This window comes from Amborella trichopoda, chromosome 6 (genome assembly GCF_054954075.1).
Source record: "Amborella trichopoda isolate Santa Cruz 75 chromosome 6, AtrichopodaSantaCruz75HAP2 v2.0, whole genome shotgun sequence".
Lineage (NCBI taxonomy): Eukaryota > Viridiplantae > Streptophyta > Magnoliopsida > Amborellales > Amborellaceae > Amborella > Amborella trichopoda.
The window spans coordinates 41,061,077-41,073,918 of record NC_142341.1 but is presented as its reverse complement, the minus strand read 5'-3'; the positions used below and the strand labels follow the sequence as shown (position 1 = coordinate 41,073,918).

At 34.0% G+C, this 12,842-nt stretch overlaps 1 protein-coding gene across 28 annotated transcripts in view; it reads left to right on the top strand.

The window, feature by feature from the left end:
- The first annotated feature begins 1,494 nt into the window (after positions 1-1,494).
- LOC18429962 (zinc ion binding/nucleic acid binding/hydrolase) overlaps positions 1,495-12,842 on the top strand; it is a 40,784-nt gene continuing 29,436 nt past the window's right edge. For 11 of the 28 annotated variants that reach the window (XR_002280230.2, XR_002280229.2, XR_016058511.1 and 8 more), the window contains exons 1-6: positions 1,498-1,663; positions 6,514-6,736; positions 7,741-8,285; positions 8,365-8,469; positions 9,654-9,918; positions 10,012-10,074. Coding sequence is in view for 10 of the 28 variants with exons in the window: in XM_020664689.2 (XP_020520348.1) it covers positions 1,592-1,663; positions 6,514-6,736; positions 7,741-8,285; positions 8,365-8,469; positions 9,654-9,918; positions 10,012-10,074 (1,273 nt within the window). In the remaining 18 variants the exon portion in view is untranslated. Of the gene's footprint in view, positions 1,664-6,513; positions 6,737-7,740; positions 8,286-8,364; positions 8,470-8,808; positions 8,951-9,653; positions 9,919-10,011; positions 10,075-12,842 lie in introns of those variants that run through there. The other 17 variants (XR_016058510.1, XR_016058509.1, XR_016058519.1 and 14 more) reach the window with 8 other exon arrangements.

The window sequence follows — 12,842 nt, the reverse complement described above, 5'->3', positions numbered from 1 at the left end:
ATTTTTTAATTATGCATCCTATGTTTTAGTACACACATCTAAAATTTCATTATGATCAGATTTTTAGAAAAAAATATTAAAAATTAATATAGTGATATATATTCTGAACCACATGATGAAGATCTGACGGTTGAAATTTACCTATATTACTATTCGTTGTAGCTGCCCAGCTATTGTTAGATGCTCACACTATAGAGCATTTTATAATAGGATTGTATACAATGAGACCATTTATATAGAAAGGTAACAATTATTTACAATTATCTGATGTAAAATCTAATAGCTTAGGTGTGTCAATGAAATAAATGAAGCCACCCATTTTTACATCCAATAGTCAAAATCAATTGTGACCACCTTGTACAAGCCTTTCACCTACTACCCTATCACGAAACTTATGTTTCCTTATCTATGAGAAAGAATCATTCAAATTCTCGAAGAATACAACTAAATTCTCAAATAACACAACTGAATCTATGTATTGGCTACAACCTTTGTTCAATAGGTTGGCTTAAGATTAGCTCGAGGGAGAGAAACCCCAAAGGAGATAGAATAATAGAGTATGGAGGGCTATTACTTTAGTCTTCATCTTGAAGTCTTTATGTCAGGTAAATGAAATAATAGATTTATATATGAATAACAACGCCTGGTGGTTTTAACCCTTGCTTCTTGGGTTGAAATTGGGGTCTTTCTCATTTCTATTAAATCTTAGGCCTTTATTGTTTTTTCTTTAGGGGTTTCAGTTGACTCTAATATGTGTTGTTCAGTTTCTCGATTATTTGTTCTTTAGTTTCTCGATTTTGGCTCCACATTACATGGGGAGAGAGAGAAAAGTTAGATTCTTATATCTGCAATTCAATTTCATGGGTTTTGGCTATTGTATTATAAAGCAAGGGAAAAGTTTATATAAGGATGCAACCTGATAATGTAGAGATACAGATGCACCTCAAAAATCCATCGGAAAAGGTAGTTTTAATGTTGAAAAACCCTTTGATTATCATCTCGACATTGAGATGTATGACCATGAAAAATAAAAAGATTTTAAGTCTTAAAAATAGTGCATTTTACAACATATTATCTACACCGTCTATTTTAGTAAAATTATAGTGTAAACATCGTAAAATAGTAAAATTATAAAATGATCTATAGTTTAAACACCGTAATATAATCCTATTTTATATAGCAGTTTTTATTATATACCATTTCATAGATATAACATAATATATAAAATAAATTTTTTTGGATCAGATTGATTTTGAATCTAGATCCAAATCCCATATATATCTTTCAGATCTAGATCTAGATCTAGATGGAATTATTTGAGATCCGACCAAATCTGTATTCAGATCCAATAGACTTTTTGAATCCGAATCCAAGACCCAATCCAACCTATCATCAGCCTAGGCGATTGAGAGGCCTAGTTCCGTTCTTTGCGGTGAGCGGACTGTCCATCTACCTTCCTAACTTGAACTGCAGCCCATCTTCAACCGTTCATTTAAGACCCTAGTGTATAAACTAGGAGAAGGCGGGAAACACAGGATAGGGAGAGAAAGAGAGGGAGAGAAAGAGAAAGAGGAAGGAGAGGGAGAGAGAGATGCTGGCAGGCAGGGCGAGCCTCGTTACGCTCATCGGAAAGCGGAGGAGGATCTCCGCCACCGATCAAAAGGTGGAGCTCCTTTCTCTCTCTATATATATATACATTTATTCATTTTCATTTGCTTCTTCTAGCTGTTTGTCATTGTTTTACTGTTTTCTGATCATTTCCTGTTCAGATAGTTTAAGGCTAAACTGGAAATGATCTATGGAGTCTGAGCTGACTAACCAGAATATTTGTGAATGAGAACTATATTTTTATCTTCTATTGTTTTCTTTTTCAATTTATTATCCTTTTATTCCTTATTACCTTGTTCTGATTTTCTTTTGCTAGTGCCATTTGATTTATGGTTTGGAGTGTCAACTATTTATCACAAAATCTATTGGGAGGATGATAAGAAACTGAACACAAAAGAGGGAAAAGGGAAATGGAATTTTTTAGCATGGAAAAGCTGGATACATTTGTTCAACTTAGTCTGGAGATTCGAAAACTTATTAACAAACACATCCTTATAGTATATTAGGGTTCTGTGACCTCCTATTTCATCAATTAGTTGAATTTTTTGAATTCAATTTCCATGGATAAGCTCCTTCCACCATGTTCACTTGTTCTTCCTTCTCCAACAATTGAATATAAGTCATTTTTTTTTAAATGAATAAGTAATTTTGCCCTCAAAACTTTGTAAAAACAAGTTCTAAAATGCAATCTGGGTACTTTTTAGATTGATTGAGCGGGTTCCCCTTTCATTTTTAGGGATGATAAGGGTATGCTAACTTCTGATGGGGGGGCACGAAAAGGAATAATATGTTAGAATAACGATACTTTTGTTCTTTAAGTCCCATAGGTTTGATCCTGTAGAATCTGATCAGCGAAGTGCACGAAATCAATCAGATTTATTTTTTGATAAAAACAAAAGTACTATAATGAGTATGGTGTGGTTATCCGTCCTGTTATCAATTGAGATGATTATGGATTTTTTACTTGTTGAAGCATAGGGAGACATAACAAGATTGATGGACAGGTGTTAAAATGGAAATCTGTGATGGTAAAATTCAAATATCAGATGTTAAATTTTCATATTGTTTCTGTCATAGAGATCTGTGATAGTAAAAAATCAATCTTCAGGAAGTCGGCCCAAGCTCAAGACTTGAGCCCTGCCAAGCCGAATAACTTGGGCGAGAGTCCAAGTGGACTCGCCCAAGCAGTGTATGGGCCAGAAGCCCTAAAAAGTTTTTAAAAAATTGATATTTTTAAAATTTTAACATTACTACAATTCTTACCTGAGTACTCGGTTCAACAAGGAGACAAGTCCAAGTCAACTCAGCTGAGTCCTTGAACACTGTTAGGAATCAAATATTAGGCATCTGCAGTTGCCTCCTAGCTCACATGTTTGGGTCTTAGTATGAGTGATAAATTTAGACTGTCTATCTCTCCTCTTGCTAGTGGATGCTGTGGCGGGTATCTGTATGCGAAATAATATCTAGCCAATTTTTGAGGCACATTGTAGATAGAAAATTGCATTCAACCAGGCCATGTAATGATGTTGGTCTGAATTAAGTCATTACAGATGCATGAGTCCTTTCAATAAGTCATACTAAATGGTTAATTCTGGTCTAAGTCACTGAGGTGGTTATTATGAGTCTTCCATAGTTTTGGACTTCTAGTGCCATGCTTTGATTGCATACGCATCTACAGCTTGGCATATTTTAGTAGCATCAAAATATTAGTTACTTGTTTGTTTTGTCTATAGGATTTTATTTTCATGTTTTTGGTGTCCTAAAGCTTATTGTTTTATGGAATGTTCTAATTTTTGAATGCCCTTGGCTTGGTTTATGTTTCCCTAAAAGATGGTTACTGGATTGTTTTGTCGACTTATTGTTGCCAACATGTTATTGGTGTCCGTAAGTTGTTTGTCACTAGTGGTCATGTAAGTGTTTCGTAATGCTGTGGTGGGCATCATTAATAAATGGAGAATATGGGCAATTAATTCTCTCAATCTTCTAAATATTTAATGTTTCATGAAAATTCTATTTTGCTAGAATCAAAACACAAAATGTGAAGTTCTCTTTTACACTTGGGATCTTAGATGTGACCCTACTCGCTAAAAAACTTGATATTTAATATCATTAGTCTGAAGCAATGGTTTAAAAACCGGATCGGTGACCCGGATCGGGCTTTTCAAAAACCGATCCGGATCGGCGAATCGGCGATCCGGATCGGAATCGGGTGAATCGGTCAGAATAAAGCTTCAAAAAAATCCGAAAAAATTATTAAAATTCATTATAAATATTGGTTTTTAGGAATTCAATAAAAAATGAGGGTACTCCATTAAGAATTTTCATGTTTTTGAATGAATATGCGAATATTGATATGTTCTTTCCCTGCATGAACCGCCATTCAGCATTTAATTTACAGTATTTCGTGCTCATCCCTACACTGTTGCTGTTGGGACTCGATATGTGAATAATATGGCTGGGATAGGGTGGCCTCAGAATCATCATCTCTCTCGTTTTCTCTTTGAATAATATGGATTAAAAAAAAAAAAAAACAAATTTTCAAAAAAATCTATCATGGATTAAAAAAAAAATCACAAATTTTCAAAAAATTCTATCATGGATTACAAAAAAAAATTCGATCATGGATTAAACAAAAAAAATCACAAATTTTCAAAAAATTCAATCATGGATTACATAAAATTCGTTCATGGATTACAAAAAAAAACAAACAAAAAAAACAAAAAATTCAATCGTGGATTACAAAAAAAGAAAAAAATAGTTCGATCATGGATTACAAAAAATTCAATCATGGATTACAAAAAACTCTATCATGGGTTACAAAAAAAGCAAAAAACAAAAAATTCAATCATGGATTAAAAAAAAACAAACAAACATTTCAATCATGGATTACAAAAAAAAAACAAACATTTCGATCATATATTACAAAACATTCGATCATGGATTACAAAAAATTCTATCATGGGTTACAAAAAAAAAAAAAAAAACAAAAAAATCGATCATGGATTACAAGAAAAGAAAACAAACATTTCGATCATGGATTACAAAAAATTCTATTATGGGTTACAAAAAACCAAAAAATTCGATCATGGATTACAAAAAAAATCTATCATGGATTACCAAAAAAAAAAAAAAAAAAAAAAAAAAAAAATCCGTACGGAATCGCCGATTCAATGTTCGGACTCGCCGATTCCGTACAGTGAATCGGCGATTCACTGTACAGAATCGTCCGGTTCTCTCTAGAACCGGACGATTTCCGATTTTCGGGCGATCCGGTTCCTTTTTCACTATTTCCGAGTCGAACCGGGCGAGTCCGGTTCGACTCGGCGTTTTTTAAAACGCTGGTCTGAAGTCATCTTGCTGCACAGATATGAGGCGATGATGAAAATCTCGTTTGAGTTGCTCGAACTGTTCCTAACTTTCCCCACAGTTATTTCTTAAGATCCGTGTTTTTTCTTGACTTACATAAGTTACTTTTCTTGCTTTTAGTATCTCAAGAGTGTTTTAGATTTTGGCATAATGAGAAGTTGTATGCAAACTAATGAGCTCAAAATTACTTTATACATATAGTATATGTGTCTATAGCATGCTGTGCAAGTAGTGGGACTCACTTGGTTATGAAGACATTGTTATTTGGTCTATTAACTTATCTTGGTCTCTTAGTAAAAGCGCAATATGTATGGATCCTTTGTCTACACACCAAACACATTGCATTTGATTACCATTTTGGACAAGTGTTTCTGAAATTATGTAGTGACTGTTGTTCAGCTTTGCAGGGTATTTTCTGAGCATCTTGCTTGTGATTGACACAACTTTCTCCTTCCATGTTTTTATTGTGTTGACAATATCTCACCTTTTATGGAAGTCATAGATATTATCTGAAATTTAAAAAATGTGCTGACATCATGGTTTTAAAGCAAGTGAATTGACTTGGGACTCGCTAGAGTTGACTTGCCTCGGACACCTACAGAGTACAGTGACTCTTAGTGAATCTTGGCCAGTTCTCTTACATCGCTAAGTCTCACTGATTTGACTTGGATTGGGACCATGTCAATTCCTTGATCGAGTCCGTGTTGAACATAGTTAGCGATGCTCCATTTAAAACGTGCTTTTGGCCTGTTTTTCAAATTAAATTAGAGAATAATCTTTTTTTTGGAGAAAATGAGATATGTCTATATGGATTTTTTTTTGAGAAGTAATCTATATTGATTTTTCAAAATGACTTTTGAAAAAAAATGAATTTTGGGAAAAAAAAATTAAAGATTGCCTCTCGTTTTTATCTTTCTGTAGTGCACTTATTGGATAACTTTGTTTAGGCACCAACAAATTACTAATACTAGCTTGTTATTTGATTATGTGACTTTTTTATTTGTTTTACATGAGGTTAACGTTTTTACCACTCATTCCCCAACACGCATACCCTAAATATACACATGTATACCTGTTCTTTTGATGCTTTTTTTTTTTTTTTGGGAGCCAATTCTGAACTAATCATGTTCTTTTCCTTGACTAATTTATGGTGGTTGCATGTTATTGGCCCCATCTTTTTCACCCCGGTTTTTTAAATGAAAACTGAATGGGTACCATTTTCTTGTTTGCTGATAGATTGTCATTTCACATATTGGTAACTGTGGTTTTAAACTCTCTTGTTGTATATGTGTTGTGTCAGATCAAGTTTACAGCCATTCTATTTCTTAAGAATTATTATGCTTATCCTCAGTGGAGACTGTCAACAGCGAGTCTTCAAACTTTCCAGAATCATTGCATTAATTACTTCCTTTTGTCACCTGATGTTGCAAATTGATAAGAGTTGCTCGTGTGTTATGAATTGTTCTATCCTTTTTCTTCATTTCTACTACAAACTTTTTTTTTCATCAGTTGCAATGGAAATATTTGTTCTTTACTCAGGATTCATTAAACTCCAGAAAAGGGGACATTGTGAGTCCATCGGACAGTTTGAGTCCATCTGCACCACAGGGGAAAGAGCAATCCTTGGATCTTGCAATGTATCTATCAAAAAGCCACAATGCTTCTGATAATGGTGCTTCTCAATATCTTTTGGATTGGGTTTCATGTCCTGTTTGTGGGAGAAACATATGTGGAACAGATTTTTTGGTTAATTCTCATCTAGGTAAGTTTTCTCTGTAGCCTTTGTACTTATCAAATCCCTAAATATGAAATGACAAAGGGGACATGAGTGGATTGGTTTTGTGGAATTGGCGGAGCCTCCTGACCATGTTTCATTTTAGCTTTCCGTGTATATATGGTAACATTTTGGAAGTTTAACAGAAAAAAAGCATTTTGGAAGTTCTGCACTCTAGAATTCGAAGTGGCACCAGTCTCTGAAAAGAGTCTGTTGTTTATACATTTTGAAAGTGAACTATTGAGACCAGCTATTTACATTATGCTGTATGCACTCTATGCACTTCTTTAGAAGCACTGTCACTTTGTTGAAATTCTGGGCAAAGCAATTAAACCATAAACTTATGGCTGAGGTGATCATAACAATTTTATATTGACGGATGCTATTGGAAAGATATATTGGCTAGTGCTGTGCTTAAAAGTTTTATGAAGCTGATTTTTTGGCAAGGATGTCAATGTGGGCTTTCTAATCTCAAGGCACCCATTCATTAAAATTTGTTTTCGTGTTCATATTATTTGAAGATGCTCAATAGTTCCCCCCATATATGCGTAAATCCTCCATCTAACTACTGTCACTTTCCAACTGCAGTTCTCTGTTTTTATTTGTATTAATATCTGGCCTAAAACATTGAAACATTTAAGGGTAAGCTTCAAGCATTGACCTCGCTTCATTGATATCCCCATGAAAGGATTGTGTCTTCATGTTTTTAATTGGTAATGGTGATATGTAAATCTCTTGGGTGTTAAAGCACTAAATTAATGTCCTTCCAAGTAGCAATGAATTTGATAGGCAAGGCTGCTCTACTGTTTTTTGCTTTGTGTGGGAAGAAGATTGATCCATTTCAAATTGCTTTGTTTACGACCTTCATTTTTGGTCATTGACATTTACAAATTAGCATAAAGTCCTTCCTGCCCTTGATGAACTGCTTAATCACATGGATTTAGCATTTTAGATGGGGTAATTCCTCTTTACACACTCATATATTCTTCCAGAAACTCGCATGGTAATATTGTTTGCAGATCTATGTCTAGCCAATGGAACCAAACGGAAAATGACCCAGCGAACATTGCTTCAGTTCAATTTTTATTCGAGTTCAAAATCAAATATACATGTGGATGACACTAGTTCTTCCAAAAATCTCGTTGTACCATTGGCATTGGATGAAAAAGTCCAGTCAAGTAACTTCACTAAGTGTGCCAAGGACCTTGACGACCAAGATGGAAGATCTGGAATGGAATCCAATGCAAGCTTTTTGTTGTCCAATTCAAAAACTTGTCTTGAATATTCAGTTCAGAGCCTTATAGAGACGCAATCTGTTCACTGTAATGAGACAGGCTCTTTGAGTCCCTTGTCATCCCTCCCCTGCCCTGAACAACAATTTCCCCTTCTGGAGGGCACTGATGTTGGGACTTCCATGGCTACACTTGATACTTACATTGTTGGACGAAGGTTTTGTGATGATGTTGACTTGAAGGAAGGAACCTGTGTATCTTTTGTGAGGGACCCTGAAAATGTTAAGGATCATAATGCCATCAAGGTATTTACTATTTATTAGTCACATGCGAATTTTTTTTGCAAGGCTCATAATCGTTTGGCATTTCTTGTTTTGGCATCAGGTGCTTTGTAGCAAATCTGGAAGCGACCATGTGCTTGGGTTTCTCCCCAGAGACTTGGCTCTATATCTATCTCCTCTCATGAAAAACCATCATGTGATGATTGAGGTACAGCAGGTTTAGTTAGAATTTGTTGTGTTGTTTGTTTGTACTCAGTATCATATATAGTACTTGCATTAGCTTCCTATTTTGATTTTATCTTTGTAGATTCTTGATAGTCTGGCGTTACTCTGATGTTTTAGTTTTTTATGATCAACTATTGTTATTCTTTATGGTGAGGCTTGTTTTGCTCAATCACCTCTCTTTGATTTTTTTAGTGAAAATATAAATTTAGCCCAGGGTCCTCCGGCATAGCTAAGGTAGGAAATGGCTGGCGCAGTGCACCCTTGTCTTGTGGCTGACTGTCCCTCGTCACCTACTAAGAAGCCCAATGTTGTAGTAAGGTTCTGTGGATGAATCCAGATGGTCCTTCTTCATGATCTACCCTTGGTTTGTGCAATTAGGTGATGTTGAAGGAAATTGGGTGGCATTGGAAACCTAGAGCAGTCGAATCTGTGACGGCATGGTGGGAGAGGGTTGGAGTTGCAAGGTGCTTGGAGTAGGACTTAATGACAATTTGCAATATAAATTGAATTTCAAGCATTATCTTTTATTTGCCTTCGGGAAGCCATTGAGAGGGAAATATCGAAAAGAGTTTGTTTCCAGTAAATTTCATAATTGTTGTTTATTTTATACTTATTCAGAGTAGGTGGTATAAAATGCAAAGAGAGCCTGGTAAAACAAGATTTGTTTGTGGAGGAGAATTGGGAATGTAAGGATTTAGTTTTTGCTGAAGACCATAGTGATTCTCAATTTCGTTAAACACTAAAGAGAGGAGTCACATTAGCTGCAATGAATATATATAATCTTTCTTATTTGGAACTTTTTTTTGACATCAACCTGGGGAGATTATTCTAGTGAGCTCATCTCTCTCTTGATCAAGTAACGTGACTGTGCTTACTAGTCTTCTAAGAAGTGGATTTCTATTGTTTGGGAATTTCTGCTTGAATCAAGGAAAATAATTCCTATTTTACAGATGCGTTAAAATATATTACAACTATGAAAATCCTAATGATATGTTGTCCTCATCTATCCTATTTCTATCCATGAGAGATTCCAATTTCTATGTTTGTTTTACATGCTATATTGCTATTTATGTGGTTGCTTATTTCAATATTCATCTACATGGATGTTTTCTCTGTCTAATACTTTTCCTGGTTTATTTATCTGGCTTGATGAAGTGATATTTGCAGGGATTGGTTACATCTCTTCCTGATCATTCACTTGGCGCTGTTCCTGTAAGAATCTTTTGTCAAAAGATTCTAGTCGCTACAGAAAGAGAGTCTGATGAGCATCAAATGTTCCAATGCTTGTGGGAGAATGTTGCTCGTGTTGTTGAATCATCAAAAGACTTCCCCCCAAACACTAAAAAGTATCAGCAAAACTTCTGCATTTTGATTAAGGAAGTTTTGAAGCATCACTCTTACCTTTTCACTGATGATGAGAAGCTGTTTCTAGGTGCTCTTGCAGTTGCTTTTTACATGCCTTTTTGAAGTGTTGGTTGGCTCTATCCACTTACTAAAACAAATGGAATTGTTTCTCACTGGTCAGGATCCTTCGAGTCACTTTCTGATGATAGTCAGAGGCTTTTCATTAGACTTTATAGACGAAAAGGTAGTCTCTGCACTTAATCTCAAAATCTATATATATCTCCAGGGGAATGAACCAATTTGAATGCCATGCAAGCATACATTGCTTACTGTTGTATTCGCAAATTGGATTAAGTTCAAATTGTTAGGAATAAAGATTGGAGCAAATTTTAAGGAGGACTAAGATGATGATGTTTAAATTATGCACATTGATGTTCATCACAGTGGAATTTGTATAATTTAATATCCATGTGATCACCCATTATTATTGATAGAGATAGGTTATTATTACCAATGTATCAAATTATAAAAGAGAAATGGATTCCCTAGAGGATGGGAGCAGGTATTCTTTAAGTGTTAGGAGCGTTTTCCTACGAGGAGATGAATGGGTTCTTTAGTAGGTTCACTTTTCCAAAATGTGATTCTAGGGCGGGAACCCTAAGTCAATAGTTCCTTCCAAATAAATATGACTGTTGTAGAAATGATCATACTAGACCAAATGCCAATAGGAATGAAAGTATCATTCCATCTCTCCATTTGTGTCTATTAAGAGGAATAATGAAACAAAAGCAGGGAAAATAAAGAAAAGTAGCAAATATTTCTTAGGCATTGTTTTGTCTGGAATCCTTGATTATTTGATTTTCTTCTCAATGTTTGCTATCGTGCTTGATATTTCTATGTTCATTTCTATTGTTGTTAAGACCATACCAATGAGGGCACTAGTTTGGTTAGACCGGTCGAAATTGATAGCTTCCAAATAAATAAACAATAAAAATACGAAAAATACAAAAAAATGGAGAAAAGGATGAAAGTATGGAAAAATAGAAAAATTCTGAAAATTTTAAAAATTATCACGAACAAATATTAAAGAACAAAGTTTCTACGAGTCCTCAGACACATATGTGGAAATGCCCCTCCTAATAATCTATTTTTGAAATGGATTTTAGCCCTAATTTTTAAGGAGTATATAATCTCTAAGATGGACTAAAAATAATAATTTTTAAAGGAAGTATTTGGACCATTGGTTTTAAATTTTTTTTGGAGGGACCACCATTTACATCCATCTTTGAGATGGATGGTTTATGCCTTGTGGGATGCAAATGTAAGAATGCGTCCCTTGACGCATATAACACTTTATCGAAATTAAATACAATACCCATTTGTTCATATCTCAATTCAATTCTCATGATGCACTCTAATAACTCATCAAGCAATAAACCAACAATAGTGAAATTGAATTATTGAAGGCAAAGCTAAAGCTAAAGTAATGAACTATGAATAAAAACCATATATATATATATATATAGAGTGGATTCAGGACGCCCACTAGCTGACCGCTACAGTAAACGCCAATGGTCTAGATTGAATTTAAGTCGATTTGACGGTCACGACCTCTTTTCATGTTTGAATTTTAATTTTTTTTCTATAAATCCAAATCACTTGAAATTTTAGGTGTACGTTCTTCTCATCAAGGTGCACCTAATAGAAATACATATAAATAATCCGCAAAAAAACAAAATTGACCAAAATACCCCCGAAACTTTATAGGGGTTTTTTGGTCAATTTTTTCATGTAAAATATTTTTTTTTATATTTTTTGAAGATTTACCTATTTTTTATGTACACACGTTCCAAATTTCAGATCATTTCGATTTTTAGAAAAACAATTAAAATTCAAACACTACCTGACATCCAGGATTGTCAGATCGGCCCAGATTCAATCTGGGCCATTGGCGTTTATTGTAGCAGTACGCCATTGGGCTGACATGATCTTTTCCCATATATATATATATATATATATATATATATATATATATATATATATATATATATATATATATATATATATATATATATATATATATATATATATATATATATATAGGGAAATGCTGGCATAGCCCACTAGCCTATAGCTACATATAGCGGCTTAGATTGAATCTGGGCCGATCCAATGATCACGAATGCATTTCGTATTTAAATTTTAATTTTTTTTATATAAATCCAAAGCACTTGAAATTTTGGGTGTGTGTTCTTTAAAAATATTAGAATACAATAAAGATATCAAAACGTATTTCGTGAAAACTAAATTGACTAAAATACCCCCGAAATATTTCAGGGGTATTTTAATCAATTTATATTTTACGAAATATTTTTTTAATATTTTTATTAAGTGCGTGTTGATGAAAAGAATAAACGCTTAAAATTTCACATGATTTGGATTTGTAGAAAAAAATTAAAATTAAAATACGAAATGAAGTCATGTCCGTTAGATCGGCCCAAATTCAATCTGGCCCGATCCAATGATTACAATTGTATTTTGTATTTGAATTTTAATTATTTTCTGTAAATGCAAATAACATAAAATTTTGGGCATGTGTTTTATAAAAATAGGAGAATCCAATAAAAAGGGGAGAGTTTATTTAGAGCCTAGGCTCTAAACAAGCAAATTAGAGCCTATCTCAAAACTTTCACTAGAAGAGGTTGTTTTGATGCCCATATATCATCAAATTGATCATCTCAACATCAAGATGCATGGACATGAGAAAAAAAATGGATTTCAAATTTTGGAAATAGTGCATCTTGTAGCGCATTTTTAAACCATCAATTTTTAAGAATTTCAAGTTTTCATAGATCGGCTCGATCTACACTATGTTTGAAGCTTTAAATTTTATAACTAAAGATGAAAATATAATTTAAGGCTATCACAAAATTTCAAGTATTGAAACCATATTTCTATTATTTGAAGGTGGGCTCTAATTTGATTGTTTAGAGCCTCGGCTCTATACAAACC